The following is a 24,491-nucleotide window of genomic DNA, read 5'->3' as shown; positions in this document are numbered from 1 at the left end:
AATAGCCCGGAATGCTTGAGGTGGTTTAGTGGGGAGGATACTTGGAGAAATAAATGCAAAAAGGAGAATTGTCCTTTAATTGATCGGGCCTCTTCATGATCTGTAAAATTAAGTAAATGCTTATGTTTAAATATACAAACTAAATATCAAAAATAAGAATGACCTGTTTCTTTTCTAAAAGTGAAACTGACTTGCACACAACTGAGCATGCCCATGTGAAGGCTGTAGAAACTCTTGGGAACAAAATAAGCGTGAAAGAAAGTCAAAAAACCTGTTGGGCTCTAAAAGCCCGAAACAAAGATTCAAGGAAGCACATGTATATGTGCATGCGCTGTACAAACACACACACACACACACACACACACACTGAGAGAGTAAATTAATTAACCAGTAAATTATGGAAATTTATTTATCCATAAAACTAGAAGTCTAAAGTAGGATGGTCTCTATGGTAGGTGGTACCACTTTTCTGGGACCATTTCTTTGCTTTGTCATCCTTGGTGTTGGTGGATTGACAAATGTACTTGCAGCAGCTGTAAAATCTAACCATAGTGAAGTCCAGAGGGAGAAGGAGATTATCTTTGGATGTCTATCATAGATTGGTTTTGGGAAGCATTTGCTGAAATGGAGTTTGGGACAAGTTGGTTATAGCATCTGTGAGAGAACAGGGTTGGGCAAAGGAAGAAGTTGAGCTTCATTGCAGGAGCTCTGGAGCAAAAGTTGCCTGTCAGAATGCCCCCTGTTGGGTTGAAATGACCCACTCTATACCCCCTCTGGTGTGGGCTGCCCTGGGAAGGGCATGAGCTGGGGCAAGGCAGCTCTTAGAAGAGCAGGCAGCTAGAGCCTGTCTGATGACCACACTCCCTGTTGCAGCTGGTATAAAAAAAGTAAACCCAGAAGACATATTTTGATACATTTACCATAAAATAGGATGGATCCTTAATATAAGAACTCCTAGATATGAATTTCCAAAGGACATTTGGTAGCAAAGTAGACAGAGAATATGGAACCTTAATTCACAAAGGAGGATGAAACATATGAGAAGATACTCAAACATCAGGGTTTGTACCAAAGTATTAGTGAGATGCCAGGATATCCCATCATGTTGGCACGACCTACAAATATTAATAAACGTCAGACTTGGCACAAGTATGGGAAAGCAGGTGCTGATGTACACTGCTTGTGGAGTCTGGGAGATTGCCACCTCAGAGGCAGCAGCTGAAGGTTCTGATAGGTCTGCTGTGAGTTGTAGCTTGATGACAGTTAGGCTGTCTGCATTGTATTAAATATGCTTATAACTGTAATTATATATGTGTGATCTTATTTTCTTAAACTTTTTTTAAGACTTATTTATTTATGCATACAAGAACTGGGGTATAGGCCAGAGTTGTGGGGTGTGAGAGGATTCACCAGAGACAGAGGGGAGAACAGAACAGGCAGATCGACTGAAAAACACTGCTGAGGAAAGCAGGGTGAGGAGTCAGGAGAGGTCTGCTGTACCATGTGGGTAGTTCCCAGGCCAGGGTAGAATTCGTGCTGCAGTGGCTGCAGATAGCTTCATAGGTTGCGTCTTAACCCCTTGCACCACCAGGGAGGCCCATGTGATCTTATTTTTTAATAACAAACTTATAAGTTCTTATGATCATTTTCATGGTATGACTTTCCTATCTCAGCTAGAAAGATTTAGATGTGTTTGTGATTTTAATATATTTGTGTCCTATTTTCTCTAAGAATATGGCAAGTATTTGTTGTATCCACATTTGTGTTATCTGAATATAACTATTCAGCCATTTCCTTATGGTTATAGTAAGAATTAATGTATCACCATCCTTAACTTGAATTACATTGACAATGAAGAAAAATAGTACTAGTATATGAAATTTTCATGGCTTTATGTTTTTCTTTTTTAATTACAGATTAACTGGATCTTCTGGGTTTGTAACAGATGGACCTGGAAATTATAAATATAAAACAAAGTGCACATGGCTCATTGAAGGACAGTAAGTAGTAATTACTAATTTAATTTCTTTCAGGATAGAAAGAAGTTTCTTTTTCTTGACTTGCTTTTCCTTCAAGTAAAACATTAATATGTAGTGTGAAGTAATTTAAATACTTTTACTTGATAGCTTTTCATTTGGCAAATGAATTTGATTTTTGGTTATCTTAATCTTCATTGTTAATTTAAAAAATGTTCCTATTAATATATGCACATGTGAGGCATTTGTATATTTGGATTGTAATCATTTAAAAAGTGTTGAGTATATTCAGTGGTCAGCTTTAATGCATTATAAAATTAAACACTGTCATTTTTTAAGAACCTGTTTTGATTGTGGGAAGAAGTATCAGAATACCTATTGTTGACTGAACAATTCCTTCTCTAGTATGGGTACTCCTTGAGCTATTGCCTTCTTTTTCTCCTTCCCTTTGTGACAGACCTTTAAAACAGTGTTTCTCAAGCTTCTTGGTCTCAGGACCTCTTGACACTCTTAAACTTTGAGAATTCAAAGAAACATTTTGTTAATGTGATTTCTATCTGTGCTTGTCATATAGAAATTAAAATAAAGAACATTTCATTTAAAAACAACAATAAGCCCACTACATATTTGTACAAATGACATTTTATGAAGAAAAAGTCCTAACCCTGTATTTAAAAAAAATAGAAGAATGACTTACATTTTGGTAGATCTTCTTTGTTCTAATAGAAAACAACAACTGGATTGTCATATTTTCCTCCTACATTCACTTTGTTATCGTGAAGTTTATATAAAAAAAATATGGTTCACTTAAATATGTAGTAGGAAAAAGGACAAGATTTTAATAGCTTTTTAAAATAATTGTGGATGTCCTCTTTGATGCTACTGCAAAACTTGACGAGAGGTAATTGCTTAAAAGGAAATTGCAGTATGGACCCTGAAATAATGTTAGTGAACTTAGAACTTTAAAACATTCATTGGTTTTCTTGTACTCTGAGTGGTTCTTTAACTCATGCATGGAGTTGTTTCATGATGTGTATAGGTCATTTGGAAAATATTGCCTTACTGAATTATACTTGTCATTGCCATATTACATTATATGATGTTTTAAAAAATCACATTGGTTAGAATCACTATCAATCTCATCAGAAAGTTTTATGTATTGGGAATTTGTGTCTGGGTGGGAGCTACAAATTTTCCCAACCTCTAATTATTGCCCGAAAGTTTACATTTTATCTTTGGCAACATATTCCCCCATGAACTTTCACTTTATTCAGAGGAGAAAGGGATAGACAGAGTGGGTCAGAGCTGGAAGGAGAGGTGGGATTTGAAACTTTTCATGTTTTGTTGTTTTTTTGTGACATATGTAATGCTTCAGCAAATGTAAATGTGTTTTTGGAAGTTCCATATGAAAGTGATATGTTAAATATTTGAGAGCTGTAAAGGGGAATAGGTAGGTATATCTATTTTGGGAAGTGGGAATTTGAAAGCTTTTTGTCTGATTGCTGAGCATAAGCAGGAAGGTGGGACTGGATGGTTTGAAATAGTAATTGAGAGTTACCCAGTGGTGGAGTGGAAGAGAAGGGTAGTTACATTGCTGGCAAGATTGAAGTGACATTTGAAGCTAGTGAGCAGTGACCAGAATTGGAACCAGCTTACCTAACTGGCTGGATTCAGTCTAAATCAAAGCATATAAGTGAGCTTTTGCCAGGTAGTTCCATGAAAAGGCTAGAGGGACAGGCAAGTTCAGAGAATTGAAAGGTGGAGTAGCGCATTAATGTAGTACAGAATCTTGAGTAAGGAAGGAAGGAAGTGCAAAAAGACTAGTGGATTGGTACAGAATGGCCACTGAATGGCATGTAAGGTCCAAAGAGTCATAGGCCATGTCTGTTTTGTTTACCATTTCATGTTTTGTGGTCTGTTGCACAAGCATAGTACTAAGCAAATATTTGACAAATGAAGGACTACCAGGTAATATAATGCATTTTCTTCTCTCCTTACAGATTTGTTAACAGTTTATCTAGATTTTTTTTTTCCTTAGTGTTTGTTTTGGCAGCACATTTACTAAAATAGATATTTCTTTCTTAAATGTTTCTTAAATGTATAAGCTTAAATGTTTTGGATGATTATTAAAAATTACTTTTTATGTTCTTTTTTAGGCCAAATAGAATAATGAGACTTCGTTTCAATCATTTTGCTACAGAGTGTAGTTGGGACCATTTATATGTTTATGATGGGGACTCAATTTATGCACCACTAATTGCTGCCTTTAGGTAAACTCAACCACTTGTTTGTATCTTGTTTTCTGTTTATTTAATGGAAAGAGTACTCTTACTAGAGGCCTTGTTGCTTGCGTGCTAGTTCTGATTTGGTTTCCTGTAGCCACCAGGTAAGTTTCTGGACAGAGTGCTAGACCTCTTTTTCTAGTTTCTTGATCAATACAGTTGTAATTGTAGCATCAAATTTACCTGTCTCCCATAGTGGTGGCAAAGATTACATTTTAAAAATGTTTTGTGAGCAAAAATCTTGGGTAATACTATTTTTGTGAAAAGTCCAAATCAGGAAAACATCCATCTTGAGTCTCATGTTCCTGATTGTATAGGCTTTCAGAAGTTATTTGTTGACTTCCAACAGGCATTTATATGTATAATGTGTATTAATATGGGTGATGGGAACTTTGAAGAATAGACATCAAATGAATAGTGATTGCCCATGGAGAATGAGGACTGTAGTGGTCCCCCCCTGCCACCAAGTATATTCTTTAACAATAGATAAAAGCAAAACAGCTTAACACCAAATACATGGTATATTCTGAGATGTTTTGGCACATTAGTTTTTATAAATAGTAATAACTATGTTGTTTATTATGTTCTTGACTACATGGGAATTCAAAATCACTCTACTTTTCAATCAGTGAATTTTAAAAATACCTTTTTCTGTAATGCACATCCCCTCAGGTAGTCCATAGTTGTCAATTTTTCATCTGCAGTGACTTTCTGGATTTCTTTCCTTTAAACATTTTACTTCCCTGACTTTAAAAAGAAATGAATTCAACAAATGTTGCTTGTGTTCCTTGCTCGTTGCTAGTCTGGTTGGTGTCCCTGTGGGTAGGTAGGTAACAGGTACCACAGAGTAAACACACGCGAGGAACCAAAGGCTAGAGGTGACTGGGGACTTAGAAACCTCTCCACAATGGCCTGCACTACCAGGCCATTTTCTGGGTGCCAGGAGAATTTTTAGGTTTCTGTTAAAAAGTTTGTTAACCAATAGTATAAATTAATGCATTGATTATGTTGTAATTCAACTTAGGACATTTTGAGTACGAATTTTGTGGAATCATAGTGAGAAAATTTAAGTTTAAGCATTGACATATACCTGAAACATGTAAGCTTTAATGCACTGAAGTACAGAACAATTTTAAGACCACTGGTTAGGCCACAAGGGTACTATCCCAAGACAGGATGCTGAAGAGTGCTGTTGAATTAAAGGGGTCAGCCTAGAGATGGTGACTGGGGATCCAGACATTTCTGGCAGTAGGTACAACAATAAAAAAAAAGAAGAACCAAACAGGAGTCAAAGATGTGGACTTCTAATTTGAGTTCTGCCAAGTTCAAATGTGAACTTCAATAGATCATCTAAGTGTTCTTGTTCTCTGCTTCTAATCACAAGGTGAAAGTGGGCTGGGTTGGTTTAGCCTGTGTCTTCTCTGAGCCAACTATGAAGTTTAATTTGACCCTGAACATTTACTTTTGGTATATTAAAATTCTGAATATGGTTTGTTTAACAGAGTTCCGGTTCTAGACAATTCAAGAACCACTGCAGTGGTCTCCTTCAGCATTGCAGCTTTATGATTTTTGTGGTGTGTTCAGTTCAACCATTGCAGCCAGCCAGGTAGCGCCTCTGTGGGGCAGCTGCTCTGTGGGGATCTGTTGGTTAGGAGATGCGGTGTCTGTAGCAGCGATGGAGTAGGAGGAGAGTGGTTTTCCTCTGTGAGAACATTCTTCAAAAGAAAATTATTCTTTTGAGCTTTTTTTTTAATTTATAAAAGGTCATACGTTGATGACATCATTGTTTAGACTTGGTAAAGAGCTATTAGAGGAAGCCTTGTGCAAGTAGTAGCAGGAGTAAGGTCTGCTCTGGTTAGCACCCAAAGGAAGCCATGGTCAAACCGTGGCACACTGGGAAAAGGTAGTCAAAGGCAGGCATCTCTCCCGTGTTCAGCGACCCTCCTTCACTAGTCCAAGTATAGATCCTGCCTGAGCCCTGCCAGACTGCAACTCCCAGCTGAGAATCCTGCCTCCTCTCCGCCTCTCTGCCCTTAAGGATGTAGTCCTGCAAGAAGACAGGTATGTCAGGTTGAGGGATATTAAGTAAACTTACTCATTGCTATTGGTCAAGTCAGGTTGTGCCCCTGCTATTCAGAGAGTCCACCTGTTCCTGGGACTGTTAGGTTAAATTTTTTTTTTTAAGATTTATTTATTTATTTATGCATACAAGAGCTAGAGTACAGGCCAGAGATGAGGGGGAGTGAGAGGATTCACCAGAGACAGAGTAGGGAACAGAACAGGCAGACTGACTGAAACACACTACTGAGGGGAGCAGCAGGCGAGACAGGAGAGGTCTGCTTCGCCACGCAGGTTTCTCTCTGGCCGGCCGGGGATCTAACTCATGCTGTAGAGGCTGCATTTTTGCTTCATAGTGCGGTGCTTAACCCCTTGCGCTACCAGGGAGGCCTGTTAGGTTGAATTTAATAAATATCTTAGTTCAGTGATTTTTATAAGTGGCTCTAAACCATGCTACTCTGTATTTAAAACATAAGATTGTGAAGACCCCTAAGACATGCAGTTCTTAATTTGCTCAAGTTGAGCAACTGGCTGCAGCCTAAGTGGTGTCTGCATTTACTTATCTATGAGGGGCAGGGTCAAGCCCATGGAGGCAGCTGAGGGTGAGTGAAAGGCAGGCCTGGGCGTCACTTCCTCCCTGACAAGGCTTCCATTCCTTGTGCACTGGGTTGAATCTGTGTTTGTCATTTGCTGTGGAGGTTATTTTTGTCACAAACCGGTTGTTTTATTTTCACACTGGGAGAAAGTGACATATCCCAAAGCTGTCACAGTATTGAGTTTTTGAAGTGAGAAGAAGCAAACACCTATATCTCTCTGACAGTGGGAAGTTGATCCCCTTTCTCCTAGACAGTGGTCATCCAGTGCAGATGACCCTTCTGCCCCTTCTGCGGGTCTCTGTCCTTCTCTCTGCCCATCCCACGTTGTGTACGTCTCCACTCCCTCACGGTGCCATCATCCTCACTGAGCCCCAGCTTACCCAGTGAAGCTAAGCACGTCACTTGCTTTACCGGTTTGAGCCTCATTACATTGTTGTGAGGTAGTTAGGTTTCTGTCATTGCACATTTGAGGAAACTGAGGCTTGGAGATGCCAGTGACATGCCTAGTCACATGGAGCAAGAGAGTATTGGTGCTCACATCTCTTTAAGCCTAAGCTCATTCCGGATCATACGTGTGACTGAAGCCCCCAGCCCTTTCCTGTGCCAGTATTTCTTATGGGAAGGTGGCTTTTGACATACCTGTTTCTAGGTGGCCTTGCTCCTAGAAAATCTGCTTACCCCTGCAGAATTTCAGGGATTTCTGGTGTATAAAACTGATGGAAGCACGATGATAGCTGAAACCTTCGCTTAGGTCTCTGATCAAATGTCACCTGTGCAGAAGCCTTCCCTTTCTAAAGTAGCATCTTCTCTTCTGCTCTGTCCCATTTCCCCTGACAGTGTTTATCTCTGCCTGCGACACACACACACACACACACACACACCCCCTTTTTATGAAGGGCTATGTATCTGAACTTATTTGTTGTTTCTCTAATCTGAACCCCATAAGAGCAGAGACTTCTTTGTTCCTGGGACCTACAGCAGTGCTTCCTCCCTAGTAAGGGCTTAGTGCTTAGTAATTATCTGCCAGTTGAATACTTAGTGGAAAATGCTTCACCGTTCATAGCCCCAGGAGCACCTTCAGAGTCCTGGGATTCCTAGAGTTGTCTTCATATTAAAAACTTACTGAGTGAAAATTCCATCTCTTCCTCTTCCTCATACCCTGCCTATATTACACTTGCATTTTGTCATTTTTATATGCATTTATGTAAATAAATGTAAAGGTAAACATATACTAGTCCCATTGTTTTGCAACTTGTTTTTTTCCTACCTATCAGACTGCCTTAATGAGCTCCTCCTTCGTCCTCATAGACTTACAGATATATAATGACTCATTCAGCCAGCTTTGTATGGATGAGCATTTAGGTGATATTTAGCCTGCTGCTATGCTGAATAGCGCTGCAGTGAGAATTTTTGTATATTTGTCTTGGAGTATTTTCTTCTACAAAGAAATAGAATTGTTACAACTTAGTGAATGGGCATTTAAGATTGTCAGATCCTAAGGGGCGAGTTTACCTGCTGTGTGTTCTGGGAAAGCAGAGCCCAGTGTGACTGGGGTTGAGTGGGGGTAATAGGAGATGAGGTGAGGTGCTTATTCACTGGTTGAGGCTGTGTGCATGGAGCAGATTATATAAGACCTGGTGAGCATTTTAGGCTTTTACTGAATGAGATGATGGTGGTGATAGCAAATTGATAATTGGGCAAAAGATGTGAGCATATGAAGAAATGCAAAAGGCAGGTAAATAGAGGAAGAAATAATTAACTTCAGGAATATGCAGAAACTCAAAACTACAATTTAAAAATCACTTTCACTTATTAATTAGCAAAACCAAAATAGAACTGGAGTTCTTTGTCAACAGGAGTGGGATGAACCCTTTTATTCTCGATTGATGGAATTTCAAGTCAGGATTTCATATCTCTTCTGGAAAGCAAGTTGGTATTCTGGATCAAGAGCCTGAAAGCCATTGTTTAGGCCTATGACTCAGTAATTCTCTCCTTCTTCAGGAACCCAACAAACACAACAGTGTATTAGACTCTGACCGAGATCCTCAAAGCTTCAAGAAGCTTTTAATGTCATTGGAAATGCTTGTGGTATATTACTTGTAAAATAGAATAGAGGATGTGGTATGGTATACATTAGGCAAAATAAATTAGGATGCTAATATGTTGGGATTCTAGGTGTTTGTTTATCAAGCTTTTTTATTGTTATTGTAGCCTTTCATGTCTTTCAGCAGCATGTATTTGGCATTCATGAGCTCGTAAAGTTTGCTACGCTCTGTGATGGTGGAGGTTTACTCAGTTTTTCAAAGGAGCATTATAAAAAGTTTTATTAAATTAAAAAAAGAATAGGGCCATTGATTTCAAACCTCATTAGAAATACAGTCCTTTCGGAATAAAGAAGAGCCTGACAGAAGCGTTAGATCTCATCCCTGGCGCCTCCAGAACTAGGGGCGTAGAACCGGGCATTTGTCACAGAATTCGCCCCTCTTCCCAGAAGTGGATTTTTAAATTGTAAAGTTGAATTCCCATTCTGAATTTGTGTATCACCATGGGACGTGCCTGTGACTGTGCTTCCCTTTGTAAGAAGTGTGCTTTCATTTCAGCGGCCTCATCGTTCCGGAGAGAGAGGGCAACGAGACTGTGCCTGAGGTTGTTGCCACTTCAGGTTATGCCCTGCTACATTTCTTCAGTGATGCTGCCTATAATCTGACTGGATTTAATATCACATACAAGTAAGATATTTATGCATAATACATGAGATTTACTCAACAGACTGTATTTAAGTCATAGTGACTAAAATATATCGAGGGCTTACCATGTGCCAGGCATTGTACTAAGCAATTTGCATGGATCTTCTCACGTGATGTTCTTTTAAAAACCCCGTGAGGTATGGGCATTGCTTTTCTACTCCTTTTATAAATGACGAAAGTAGCAGGAAAAGGTAAAAGAAGTCATCAAAGTGGTGGGACCTTTTCACCCCAGGTCCTCTTGCAGTTGAGCGTCTGGAAGAAAGAAGCATTTTCCAGCTAGTGAGTGGAAACATGAATTGCTGAGTACAGTTCAACAAATAGTAGTTTGTACTCAGTAGTTGATCATTGATGATAACTTAGTTGAGGTTACAAAGGAAATTTAGACTACACAGCTTTTGGAATTTGTTGGAAAGAGAGGATTCTTTTATCTTCTTTTTTCCCTCTTAAGAACGTTTCATTTTCATAATAGTTCAGTTCATAAAATGCCATCAGCAAGGGAATCTGTGATAACTAGTGTTGCCCACAGAGCCTAATATACTTACCATTAGGTCTTTTACATGATAAGTTTGCCAACTCCTGGGAACCCTGTTTATTTTCTGTCCATTTTCTTGAGATCTCAGGATTCTTTTTTTTTTTTTTTTTAAAGATTTATTTATTTATGCATACAAGAGCTGGGCACAGGCCAGAGATACAGTGGGTGAGAGGTTCCACCAGAGACAGAATGGGGAACAAAACAGGCAGATCGACTGAAATACACTGCTGAGGGGAGCAGCGCGCGAGACAGGAGAGGTCTGCCTCGCCATGTGGGTTTCTCCCTGCCTGGCCGGGGATCGCCTCATAGTATGGTGCTTAATCCCATGTGCCACCAGGGAGGCCCAATTCAGGATTCTTTTAGGCCTATTCGAAGTTGTCTCTGTCTTGATTGGGTTTGTGATGTAGCCACATAGGCAACTTATCACAGTACTAGCCGGTGATTTTTCATGACACCAGTAGCACACAGGCTGGGTTGAGGGATGGACTGATGAGTTTGGTTGGATTAATGTAGCTGTCTAACCAGGACATAATACTAGGATCTGGGGCTCAGAAGAGTTGTCAGGATGTCATTGAGAATCATTGGCACATGGACAGTGTGTGACTGACTTATGGAGCTTATGAACAGTAGGGAGAGGGCAGTAGAGGCAGCTGAGGGGCAGAGGAATGTTTGTGTGCTTTGTTGTCATAGAAGCACAGAGAAGTGAGTTTCAAGAAGGAGGAAACTGACAGCTATGAGGCTAAGGAAGCAGAGCAAGCCCTAGGTGGCCCTAACTGGAGTGGGTGGAGTCAGGGGCTTGCTGTGGAAGTTTAGGATGGAAGATTAGAAACTCGTGGCATTGAGAGTGGGATACTCTGTGAAGAAATTTGGCTCTGAAGATGGGGAGACAGGCGATACAGGTGTAAATCAGGGCTTTTCAAACACCACATACATAGGAACCTCCTGGGGGGCTTGTTAAGACATGGGTTCTTGAACTTAACCCCTAGTTCAGCAGAGCCATGGCCTGAAACTATATTTCTCAGTCTCAGCATCTGGGTGATGCTGCTGCTGCCTGTCTGGTCATTTTGATATGTAGCAGTGCTAAGAGAGTAGCTCTTCAAAGTTCTTATCACAAGGAAAAAAAAAATGTAACTATGTGGTGATGTTTACTAAACTTATAATCATTTTGCAATATATACATATAGCAAGTCCTTGTGATGTACACCTAGAACTAAAACATTGTTTTATGTGTCAATTATACTCAATAAAAAAGATAAAATGGGGCCTCCCTGGTAGTGTAGTGGGTTGAGCACAGCGCTGTGAAGCTGTCTGCAGCCTCTGCAGCACCAGTTCAATTCCCGGCCGGCCAAGATGATACCCTCATGATGGGGCAGATCTCTCTTGTCTCGCTCACTGCTCCCCTCAGCAGTGTACTTCGGTCCATCTGCCTGTTCTGTTCCCCACTCTGGCTCTGGTGAATCCTCTTACCCTCCCGCATCTCTGGCCTGTACCCCAGTTCTTGTATAAAAATAAGTAAATCTTTAAAAAAAAATTAAATGTGAAAAATTAAATGTCACTCAACTTTTTAAATGAATACTCATAGTAATAAGGTCTTTAAAACTGTTTTAGGATTAGAAAATTATTCTTTTTCATTTAATCTTACTGGGTGTTGAAAAGTAGACATACACATTTATTATAATTACAGATTATAAAAATACTTTATACTTATAAAATTTTAGTAGTATAAACTGATATTTGGATATAGGCATGGAATTTTATTAACTTGCTATAACTGATTTTTAATTTTCTGATATGCCTTGCTAAAATTTTCTTTTTAGTTCTCTTTACAGACCTTAGAAGAAATCTATACTCATAAAGTATCTTGATAGTCTAATCATTTCCCTTTTAAAAAATCTGAATTATGGGGCCTCCCCCGTGGCGCAGCGGTTGAGCGCTGGGTTGCGAAGCTGCCCGCGGCCTCTGTGGCGCCGGTTTGATCCCTAGCTGCTCCCCGCCCACCGGAGGAGGGTCCCACATGGCGCACAGACCTCTCCTGCCGCCCGCTGCTCCCCTCAGCAGTGTACTTCCGTCCTTCTGCCTGCTCTGCTCCCCTCTCTGGCTCTGGTGAATTCTCTCACCCTCCCACGCTTCTGACTGTACCCAGTGCATGTATAAAACAAAAAAAACAAACAAATAAATAAATAAAACATGCCTCTATTAAAAAAAAAGTTTAAAAATATTAAAAAAAAAACCTGAATTATGTCTTTTCAAAGTGCTATCAGTACAGTTATCTTAAGTCACAGTATTATGAAGCACATTATAATTAACCTCCTGTATTAAACTGGCCCTCCCTTTTCTCCCATCTGATATGAGTAGATACACTTACTAAGAAATGTTGAATACACCAACCCCGGCAGTAGTCTTAAGGGATATGTACCATGAGGATGAAGTGTACTGTTTTAGCTTTTTCCTTCCCAAATTTGCAAGCGTGCATTTGGCAATTTTGTAATGTTCATCTCTTGTGAGCTGCCAGGAATAGGATACTCATCTCACCCTTGAGAATCTAAGCCCAGACAGTTTTGCAAGAATCTCTTCTTTCCTTGTAATTTCTTTAACATGTCTCTTCTTGTGAGAATCCACAGGGTTGATTTAATTTTATTATGTACCAAAGCTCTGTAATGTTGAATGACCCCATTTAGGCTGAATGGTAAGTACTACAGTTATGCTTGTGAATGAACTACAGAGACAGTGAGATCCTTAAACCCTATGTAGGAGGAAGTTTTGCTAAATTAATTGAAGTGTTGCTTCGTGTTGATTTAACCGCCCCCCCCACCACTGTTTTTATAGTTTTGACATGTGTCCAAACAATTGCTCAGGCCGAGGAGAATGTAAGATCAGCAATAGCAGCAACACTGTTCAATGTGAATGTTCTGAAAACTGGAAAGGTGAAGCATGTGACATTCCTCAATGTGTAAATCACTGTGGTTTTCCTCGTGGAGGCATCTGTGAGTCAGGTGATGGCAGAGGATGCTCCTGTTACTCAGGGTGGCAGGGTAAGAACATCTTCCATTTTTTTTCTTTCCCTTTACAGGATGGTCCTAGTTGAATAAATTATAGATTTGTGGTATTCCTAGCACTTAAACCATTTATGTTAATCAGGTAGCATTTAAGTTACCTCAGTAAGCTAAATCTCAATAAAGATTGAGCTTCTTACAAATCTTGAGTTTTGTAGATGTGGGACTGTGGTCTCTTGAGAATTGTGGAGGGACTTGACATTCTTTGCAATTCATTCATAAAAGTTGGAGAATTTGGTTTCAGCCATAAGAAGACAGAGGAAAACTAAGTTGGGGGGTGGGAGGGTGGGATAAGAGCTGACAGTAATAGTATCTCCTCAAAAGCTTTCTATAAATTGAGAGAAAATTGGAGTTATTTATACAGTGGAATCCTCAAGTTGTCAGCTAAAGGAATTATCCACAGATATAGATTATTAAAGAAGCATTAACAAATTCTTAAAGGACTGGGTGATGACAGCTTTTACCAATCTAGTGATTTTTTTTTTCTTTATACCTTTACCCATTCCTCGGGATACTTATTTTGAGAGGAAGTGTCCTTATTTAAATGCTTCAATTTGTTCATTTGGCTTACATTAAGGAGTTTAAAAAATTGAAGTATTTGAGTACCTTCTACTGTACAAATGTTGCAGCAGCGGCCAACCCTCCCCAAAAGGAGTGTCTTGATTTTCCAGGAAATGGATAGTTTGTGTTATTACTCCCAGGACACATTTTTACATTTTAGCCTTTCATTTGAATTAATCATTCCATTGTCTGCTCTGTCCTTCGAGTATTGCTTAAGCAAGTATTTCATTACCAAAAAATCCTAACCTGGATATGCTCAGGCCATCATTAGCGTATGATTTTGAATTTTATCAGGGATCATCCTTGGTTACTAGCTTGAGTAAATTGAAGGCACATATTAGAACACTTTGTTGGACATTTACATGCTAAATGAAAGACAGTATTCTTCAGATATTTGTTACATTTGCATGAATAAATTTGAAATCCAAAAAATTTAAAACAGCATTTTGTGAAGCTAATTTATTATGTTCTATTAGGTCCTGGATGTTCAATTCCTATACCAGCTAACCAGTCATTTTGGACTCGGGAGGAATATTCTAATCTAAAGCTCCCCAGAGCCTCTCATAAAGCTGTGGTCAATGGAAATATAATGTGGGTTGTTGGAGGATATATGTTCAACCACTCAGATTACAACATGGTTCTAGCGTAAGTTTTTTTAAATGTTTTTGCAAGAAGCTTAGTTCTCTATTTTGAAAATTTATTATAGTGATAAGAAGAACAAAAAGAAGTCATCAATAATTGCACTACCTGAGGAAAATCCATGTTAATATTTTGGTTGTGGTGTTCTAGACTGTTTTGATATAGTCTTTGCTTTTGAAATTGGGAACTACAAAAATTCAGTATTGTAACAAGCAATAGTTCATCTTTTTTGCGTAATGCTTTTGCTGTTTTGTTATTTTGTATTGTTGATGTTAGGTATACATAGTAGGTTCTAGATACTTAAGGTATTTATTCATCTCTTAATTGTATTTCTATAGTCAAATGATAAGAATTTAGAGCTTGCTAGTAGAATGTATGGCATTGTCTGATACTTCCCAGGGTTCTTCATCTATTGCTGGTTTTTTATGCTGCTAATCTTGAAAGGAGAATGTATGTTGTCCCTATGGAATTAACTCTGGTAATTGACTTGAGAGACTTTTATGAACAGTTATGTTGATTTGTGACCTGGAAATTCTTTCTAAGCATTTTGTATTAATGAAGATTATTGAGGAATAAAAAACCAGCATCTGTTCTTTAAGAGATTCTAGAAATGTGGCACAGTTTATGAATTCCCCCTAGATATAGACAGGAAAACACACAAGATAATCTAGGATTATCTGGGATTAAAAACCACACGGGCAACATCTATAGCAAAACCTGGCCAGAAGGAATCTACACAAAGGGGTGGGGCTAAACCCTCGACTCTAAGACCTGTGTGTTATGGTATCTATACAGGAATAAGCAAAGGGGAGCAATGGAGCAACCAACAACTGAATAGCAGCTGGAATTGGAAAGGTTTTTGCATAGTCTGGTGGTGGGATGAGTTTAAGGGCTCAGAACCTCCAAACTCTCTTTGAAGACAAAGTTGCACATTGAGGAGAAGCTTCTGGGAATAGAATTCAGATTGAACAGGACAAGGGCAGTAGAGACAAAGTAAAAGAAACTCCAGATAACATTTAGGGAGTGGAGCGGAGCCAAGAGATCTTTAACAAGACAGTTGTGTGTATTTGAACACTACATTGCAGCAACAGAACAGAGCTAAGAAATTAGAAAAACTCACCCAAACCAAGCCTCCCCTGGTAAAGTTCAGGGAAAAATAATTTTACTTAGGATTGAATAAATACCAAGAAAAATATCAAGTTCAAATTGCATAGAAAGTTATTACAAGAAAAAAGAGAATAAGGAGTAGAATAACATCACTCCATACATGAACACGTAGTAGAAAAATACGTTCACAAAACTGATTAAAATTATACTTAGTACTCTGAGATCAGCTGATATGCAATAAGAAAATGATATAGGATGTGAAAGAACAACATTATCAGAACTAGAAAAATTTACAAAGGAGACGGGATTTTAAAATTTCAAAATAGAAGACAAACCAAGAAGGAATACAGAATAAACTACAGCAGATACACCTTTAAAAATAAAATATAAAAAAGGATTTTTTTTAAATCATAAAGAATTGAATGTCACTTTCCCTTAATCTTTGTAAGTACAGTTAAAAACCCTGTACATTATATATAAAACAAACATGAGAAAACTCTGGAAGGTAGAAGGAAGAAGGCAATCTGATTATGTCCCTAGGGACTCAAAGAATGACATAATGGCACGTTTGAAGATTTTTCTCTTTATGTCATATAGCTCAGACTTGATGTTGGAAAACTCAGCCCATGCTGAAAAAGCCCCAAGAAAAACCTGCTGTCTCTAGTTCAAGGGCAAGGAAAGGGACAACTTAGCAAGACAGAAAGCTTTTAGACAATAACCTCTCTACTCCAGCCAAAGACCACAGAACTTGGCCCCACCCATCCCTGCCAGCAAAGAGTGAGCATAGAATTTAGATTTCCACCCTTGCAAGGACTTAGTGAGACATTCCCACTGGCCTCCTCCCAACCCCACCAGGACAGTGTCAGAGAAGGCCATTAGGGAGCTAGGACTTTCCTTTCCACTAAGAAATAAAGAGGTCTTTCCCACCCAAGACATCAGTGGAGGTCACATAGAGCCTAAATTTTAGCTCCTACTTAGCTTAACGGCAGTTATGAGTTAACCTCTCTCCTCCCCACTGGGGTGGTATCAGAGGAGGCTTGCTATAATAGAAGATTTAAATAAGATCTAGAGTTTCATGTCATGAGACCCAAAGTGTTCAGATTTCAATTGAAAATCAATAGTGGTGTTTTCCTCAGAAACAATGAATAATCTAAAAAATTGATTGTGATTAATACTGCAGTGTAAGAGTATAAATGATTGTCTTTTGGGCATTTTTATATTTTAAAGATCTTCAAATATGTTCATAGTATAGTTGAAATGCTATAATGACATTCTAGTTTTCTTGAAAATAGGATTTTTTAGAAATCAGTTAAAGAAAATGAAAGGTCAGGAATTTTCTTTTACTTATTAATTAGTCTTCCTTTTTTGGTACATGTCTTTAATGAAAGGAAAGCTATGGTAATGAACATTTAAGTCCCTGGAGTATAATGCAAACTTCAAGTGATTTTGGACCATGTGTAGAGGAGGTTTTTGGAAGTGTTAGGTTTTGCTGCAGGTTTTCTTTCTTTCTTGTCCCAACGCTGTTCTGTGTAACACAGCCCCCATCTTCCTGAGTTCTCACATGATCCAGGAAACCTAGATAAGTTTAGGTTTTGCCAGAGTACCTCCCAATATCTATGGCAGATTTAATGAGCATCTTCACACTGATTTTATCACAAATGAAAGAATATGACCTATTCTGTTTTGTAATCTGTTGTATTTTTTTTTTCCTGTTTTGTCATCTCAAAAACATAATCTGTTTATTTTGTAGGTATGACCTTGCTTCTAGGGAGTGGCTTACACTGAATCATTCTGTGAACAATGTGGTTGGCAGATACGGCCATTCGTTAGCATTGCACAAGGTAAAATGTCTGCTATGGTACTAAACTAGAAACTCAGCTTTTCCACACTCACTTTTCACATTATGTAGATGAAAATCTATTGTGTTGAGATTTTTTTTCCTCAAATTTTTTTTTTATCTATTTATTTATTTTTATAGAGGCATGTTTTTATTATTTATTTGTTTGTTTGTTTGTACATGCACTGGGTACAGTCAGAAGTGTGGGAGGGTAAGAGAATTCACCAGAGCCAGAGCGGGGAGCAGAGCAGGCAGAAGGACCGAAGTACACTGCTGAGGGGAGCAGCGGGCGGCAGGAGAGGTCTGTGCGCCATGTGGGACCCTCCTCCGGTGGCCGGGGAGCAGCCGGGGATTGAACCGGTGCTGCAGAGGCCGTGGGCAGCTTCGCAACCCAGCGCTCAACCGCTGCGCCACCGGAGAGGCCCTTTCCTCAAATTTTTAATGGTGAAATATATATATGTGTGTGTTTGTGGTGTGTGTGTGTATAAAGTGCAATGTTGACCATCTTAACCATTTTTTAGGTGTACACTTCAGTGGTATAAAATGCATTCTTTAATCCTGTAAAGCTGCAGCTCTGTGTCCATTAAAACAGTAACTCCCCACCCCCCAGCACATGCAATCACCATGCCACTTTCTCTCTCTCTGATTTTGACTTCAGTGTTGGTTTTTAAGTTGGGAGAAATCTTTCTATTTTGAATGGGCATATAACTAGCAAAGTTACAGGTGGAAATTAAAGTTGAAACTAATTGAACCTAAGAGATTTTAAATCTTAGACTGAAATTATACTGGGATATGATTGTGGTACTAAGAGGTTAAAAGTTAATGTTTAGCAAGTTTTGTCAAGAATAGCCACATTGCAATATAACTGAATAATCACTTTCATTTCCTTGTTTTTGTGGCTTCTGGTAGGATGTGAGAACTTTTCAGCTTCATTTTTCTAGGTCATTTTATATCGTAAAAGATCTTCTGTGAGGAAACCCAAGAAAGGTGGTGGTATTAGAGATGTAGAATGTGATTTATTTTATTTGCTCCTTTTCCCAATAATTTACTGAAAGGTGCATTTCATTAACACTTTTTAAGCTAAGAATAATATTGATAATTTGGACTGATCCTTTCTATTCTCAGGGATATTTTTTAGAATTTTGTTTACATTGTTTTCTAGGATAAAATTTACATGTATGGAGGAAAAATTGATTCAACGGGAAATGTGACCAATGAGTTGAGAGTATTTCATATTCACAATGAGTCATGGGTGATGCTGACTCCGAAAGCAAAGGAACAGTATGCGGTGGTGGGACACTCGGCCCATATCGTCATGCTGAAGACTGGCCGGGTGGTAATGCTGGTCATCTTTGGTCACTGCCCTCTCTATGGATATATAAGCAATGTGCAGGAATATGACTTGGGTAGGTTTCTTTTTTTCCAGTGGATATTTTTTGAATGTCAGATTTAAAGCCTTTACCCTTTTGACTGTTTAGCCAGATTTCACCTAACCTTGATTCAGTACTTTTATCCTGAAATGCGGTTAACATTGATGTATTGCCAATAAAAAATCTAGATTATTGATGCTATACTGTGATAGCTATTTGGCAAGTCTTAATTTGGCAAGGAGCCAGAGAATGCACTAACGTGCTGTGGGTGTTGAAAATTAAATAAATAAACTAAAATGGTTCAAAATAAGTATTCTGGAGAAAATCTATTTGGATAGCCCTTTAGAGACTGGTGTGATTTCCCTGGAATATGTAATCTTCCTTTGGTTAAACTATTAGATCTGTTATTGTGGCGTAGGTACACCAGCTATAATTGATATTTTGAGGAAGTAGGCTTATGAAGTACATCTGTGTATTGGCCTCTAAAGGTCATGGGAAATTAAGTGTTCAATTGGGAGGCATCAAAGACTTAAATTTACTGTAATTCTTTTCCCACAAGGCATATTAGAACATCAGAACATTAAAGGTGGGCTTTTGGCCACCTGGCTTTGTTACAAGATTTTTAGGTGGCTTTCCTTTAAAAATAAAAAGACTTTTAGAAGAAAGTTGTTTGTATCAAGTCTCCTGAAATCTCTTTTCTTGTCCTAAGCTTTTTGGATATTTTAAGTGTTAGCGAAGAGCCTGCAATTTTTGCCTTTGTTTGCTTTTTCCAGATAAGAACACATGGAGCATATTACACACCAATGGTGCCCTTGTCCAAGGAGGCTATGGCCACAGCAGTGTTTATGACCATAGGACAAGGGCCCTGTATGTTCACGGAGGCTACAAGGCTTTCAGTGCCAATAAATACCGACTTGCCGATGACCTCTACAGATATGATGTGGACAACCAGATGTGGTGGGTGCTTTTTCTTGAGCTTTCATTTTAAGGTGTGAGTTTTGGAGAGGCAATTGGTAGAGAATACTGCGCTATATTTAGATTTTCAAACCTAGCCGATTTTTCTGCTCAGCATTGTAAATAGAGAAATCAAGAAATAAACAGAAGGTAATAAAGTAGCCAGCAGTTGCTTTGTCTTACGGTTTTGTAATAAGTTGATTAGAAAATCCTTGGTATTTTTTGACTGATTTTCAGTTTTTATGCACTCAGGATAAAAATTTTAGCTTTCTGAATCCTAAGGAATAAATTTTTCTACATAGCTATTTATTCACATTTTTGTAATTAAGTAGGCTCTACCTACTTAACCTATTCTTGATGAGTAAGGTGTGTCATCCTTCGAGTCAGTAGCTGATACCATTCTATGAAACCATCAAACAGGTGGTCTCAGTACCTAACAGATTAGAGCTCCCCTCACTCTGAACTGTGTATGTAAAGCAGATTTCAACAACTTGTAATGTCATTACAAAGCAATGGTTTATCTGCCTTTTCACATTTCCTCACATATTTGAGAACATGTATGAATACCATTTTATGTTCTATCATAAAAATTGTTTTTAATGATTGTGTAACAGTCCATCATATGGGTACACTGAGTCTGTACAAATTGGAAGTTTTGGTTTCTAAATTATATCTTACTAATAACGTTTTATGTGTAATCTTTCATCTATAATTCTATAATTTCAGTTCACAAGCTGAAATTGTAGGGCCATAGGGTTATGAACAATTTTTTTTTTGGTTATGAACAATTTTAAGGCTCATAATATAGTTTGTCAGAATTCTCATAGGTCTTTATGATTTTACATTTGTTTGTTATCGAGAAAGTGACTTTTATATGAGGAAAAGTCTGCAGCTGTTTGCACATTTGGGTTTGAAGTTAAAATGTTTGTTTGCACTAGCAAATGATCATTATTCTAAGAGACTAACCTTATATTTATTATTTTTAAATAAACTCAAAAGGACCATTCTTAAGGACAGCCGATTTTTCCGTTACTTGCACACAGCTGTGATAGTGAGTGGGGCCATGCTGGTGTTTGGAGGAAACACACATAATGACACATCCATGAGCCATGGTGCCAAGTGCTTCTCTTCAGATTTCATGGTTTACGACATTGGTAAGTTTCCCAGACAGTTTAGCTTCAAGAATCTTTTTTGTCTATAAGCAGTATTTTAAAAGAAACTGAAAATATCACCATTATAAATGAATAAACCCTTTGAAAGAGTTAGATTTTTTTTAGATTGTGTTGGGTAATGAACATTGATTAAAAAGCATTACTTTTATATTAAATTCTTTGTTATTCCCTTTAATTGGCTGAATGATAATTTTTGTGGGGCAGTTGAGGTAACTGACTCTCCTGTATTACAGATGCCTTATGTATTAGTGTTATGTAATTATGACCACCAGCATTGTGTTAAATTGGTTTCAATACAGCTTTATCTCCCTCCCTGGAAACTGGTTTCACACAATCTTGCTGTGTACTCTGACCTGGAATTTTACAAATTTTGGTGTGGTAGTATGGTTGACCAGAAGAGGGCAGTATTTGTTCATGCAAAACAAATATTAGGTTCTCTTATTTAAATAGCATCAGATGTTCGTTTTCAATAGACATGTGCCAGCCACTAAGCTTGTACACTGGGGATTATAAAATGAATAAGTTACAGCCCTTGGCCTCACGGTTAAAGAGGCAGTCAAATTATCAATGCAATTCAGGGTGTTTCTTGCTGAGGGAATATGCGAGAACACTTACAAGCATCCCTTAACTCGAGGGCATGAAGGTCAGGGAAAACCTTTTTGAGGTGGGACCTACAGACTGGCCCCTTGGGAACACTGTAAAGTCAGCAACAGAAAGTGTTAGTAGATCTGGAGGATATAGGAAAAGACTTTTAAAAAATTAGACAATACTTGGAAAACATGGTTTTTGGTTTTAATTTTCCACCTCTATTTCCCCATTTTAACTCTAACCTTGGGCAAATCCATAGAAAGAAGAGTAGAAAATAGTTATGGAACCTACTTGTTCTACTTACCTAAGCTTTGAAGAATGTCAAATTTGCTTAAGTTTAAACCCATTCTAGTGGGTAAAAGTGATGGGTGACAGGGAGAGTGACGTGGGTATCGTAGATGTCAGGCCCACTCGCTAATTAGGATTGTCATGTGGTCCTGCGTCCCTTCCACACCCCGCTGCTGCTGAAATAACAATGTGATATAGAAAACCTGAGGTGCATTTTGTGTGGCTATGCTTGCTGCAACTTTCTTCTCAAAGAAAATGCCAGTTCCAACTGATTGTGAATGGCAGTCCCTTTTGAAGTGTTTTTCTTGCTCCTAGCTTGTGATCGCTGGTCCGTGCTTCCCAGACCTGATCTCCACCATGATGTCAACAGGTTTGGCCATTCAGCAGTCTTACACAACAGGTAACTGGGAAAAAAGTGTTTGTTCCATTTCTCTTGTGCTTAAAATGAAAATGAAGTAAAATAGGGAGGCGTGGGCTAGCACATATTCATCCCATTAGTTTTTCACAGAATTATGTAGGTAGGAATTGCCTGATTTATATTTGAAATATTTGATGGGATTTGAATTACTTCTTTTATTTTTTTTAAAAGATTTATTTATTTATTTATACAAGCACTGGGTATAGTCAGAAGCCTGGGAGGGTGAGAGAATTCACCAGAGCCAGAGCAGGGAACAGAACAGGCAGACTGACGAAATATACTGCTGAGGGGAGCAGCGAGAGCTGCAGGAGAGGTCTGTCGCGCCATGTGGGACCCTCGCTGGTGGCCAGGGATTGAACCTGTTCTGCAGAGGCTGCCGGCAGCTTCGCAACCCAGCGCTCAACCACTGCGCCACTGGGGAGGCCCTTGAATTACTTCTAATGCCATGTTTGTTGATGTGATTTTATTAGCATGTGGGAGTCTGCTGTCTCGTGCCATCCCTTACATTACGTGCTGTTACTGTTTATGCCCGCTGCTGTTTGCTATTGTTCTAGGTTGTTGGTTTTTTGTAGTTGTGTCTGACTAGTAAGGAAAGATTTGGGGGGAACAAGAGAGAAGGCACTTCAGAAAGCAGATAAAGTAAGGGAACAGAATTGGAGAGATTCTGAAGCTCCAGGTAGATCAAATCTATCCAGTCTTTGGATAATCTGAAGTCTGCACTGTATTTCATTGCATCATTTGAAAATGCCTGACACAAACTAAAGGAGTCCTTCATGAATCTGCCTCTGGAGAAGGGAGAAGGCTCTGCCTTCTAAGGGGGATCCAGAGTGGCCACCTACCTGTTGGCTACAGGGTGCTTGAAAGATTTTTAATTTGTTAAAACAGCCCAATCTTTGTCATTGTATTATTAATTTTTCTCACTGTTACTGTGATTGTTATCGGTACACTGTTGTCTACTTCACCTTTTAAAATTCTAGGCCTTATCAAACCTGAAATTATTTAAATGCTATAATGCCTATATTATGTTTGACTGTCAGAAGTTCTGTTGTGGTGATGCAGGATAGATGGAAGTAATTCAACTTGGGTTAGGAAAGGGAAGAAAGCAACCCATCTTGGAGCTGTGGTAAAGGAAGAGATGACAGAATTCAGATTCTCACATATTGGAAAAAGAGGACATATTTTATAAAGTAATCACTCAGCAGAAAATTTAAAATTTACCAATAAATACAGTTTTACTTTGCTAATGTTTGATAGGTATAGACTAAAATGGAAGGATTTTGACTTCTAGTGGGAAACTGGGGCACACCAGCCTAGCATTCTTCCCATCTCTGTTCTCTAATGTTTCTGCCTACCTGAGTACCCGTTCTCCTTTTTTTTTCAAAACTCTCCTTTCCTAGTCAGGTAGAGCGCCAACTGTAATGACTTGGTTTAAGCAACAAGTTGACAGCTTAATGGACTGCTTACTCTGATACTAAGGAAGCCTGCATGAAATTAGAAATTAAACCCAGTGTTCATTTTTAGTTCTTGAAATGTAACTATTTTAAGATATAGCAACAAATTCTTAGAAATTCACAAAATCTTCATTAATCTAACCACCTATCGATTTGAGGGAATTACTTGATACCTGAGTGTGGGTTAGTACTGACCTTTCTAGCAGATGGTAGGATCTCAGAGTTGGAAGAGATCCGTGAATTTTCCTGCTCCAAATTCCCACTTAATGCAGGCAATTCCCTTTGACTATGTAAAGGTCTGGTAAACACTTACACATGGCCAGGACTGGAAACTCACGTAAGAAGGAAGTGTCTTCCTTTTCTGTAGGCATTAGTTATAACAAATTCTTTATACTCTCTGGAGTCTGTTTTTCTGTATCTTCTGCTTATTGATCTTATTTTCCATTTTTAAGTCTCAATAAGAGAAGCACAAATCTCTGCCACAAAAGCTCTCTTAGCTTCAGATAACTTAAGGCTAGGGTCGTCTCCTGTCTGTACAACCTCTGGCCTACCTCTTGTTCAAGTTCTAATCTGGCACAGTGATTGACAGGATTGAGGATGTCCCAGTAAACGACACAAAAGAGGTGTCACATACGTGGCAGGTATGGCCCGGTGTGCTCTATGATACAAACTGGATCACTTTGATTACCTTGCTGGCTTTGGCCTTCCACAATAGCATTTTAAGACTGATTTGTTCACCCACTCATCCGCTTATTCCTATATACTTGGATTGCTTCCACCTTTTAGCTATTACAGATAATTGCTGCTATGAATGTGGATAAACAAATATCCAGCCACAAAGTCTCTTACTGAACAACTGAAA

General features: G+C 38.7%; 1 protein-coding gene across 1 annotated transcript in view; it reads left to right on the top strand.

Moving 5' to 3' along the window:
* Nucleotides 1–24,491, top strand: part of ATRN (attractin) — a gene marked incomplete at both ends in the record, with an annotated part of 98,983 nt that overhangs the window by 26,254 nt on the left and 48,238 nt on the right. Inside the window, 10 exons of the mRNA XM_084248234.1 lie at nucleotides 1,917–2,000; nucleotides 4,133–4,246; nucleotides 9,513–9,641; nucleotides 13,018–13,223; nucleotides 14,282–14,450; nucleotides 17,302–17,392; nucleotides 18,551–18,794; nucleotides 19,532–19,715; nucleotides 20,712–20,866; nucleotides 22,076–22,160. Coding sequence (XP_084104360.1) covers nucleotides 1,917–2,000; nucleotides 4,133–4,246; nucleotides 9,513–9,641; nucleotides 13,018–13,223; nucleotides 14,282–14,450; nucleotides 17,302–17,392; nucleotides 18,551–18,794; nucleotides 19,532–19,715; nucleotides 20,712–20,866; nucleotides 22,076–22,160 — 1,461 coding nt within the window. The remainder of the gene's footprint in view (nucleotides 1–1,916; nucleotides 2,001–4,132; nucleotides 4,247–9,512; nucleotides 9,642–13,017; nucleotides 13,224–14,281; nucleotides 14,451–17,301; nucleotides 17,393–18,550; nucleotides 18,795–19,531; nucleotides 19,716–20,711; nucleotides 20,867–22,075; nucleotides 22,161–24,491) is intronic.

This window comes from Talpa europaea, assembly GCF_964194135.1.
Source record: "Talpa europaea genome assembly, chromosome: 11".
NCBI lineage: Eukaryota > Metazoa > Chordata > Mammalia > Eulipotyphla > Talpidae > Talpa > Talpa europaea.
This window is presented reverse-complemented; position numbering and strand designations above follow the sequence as displayed.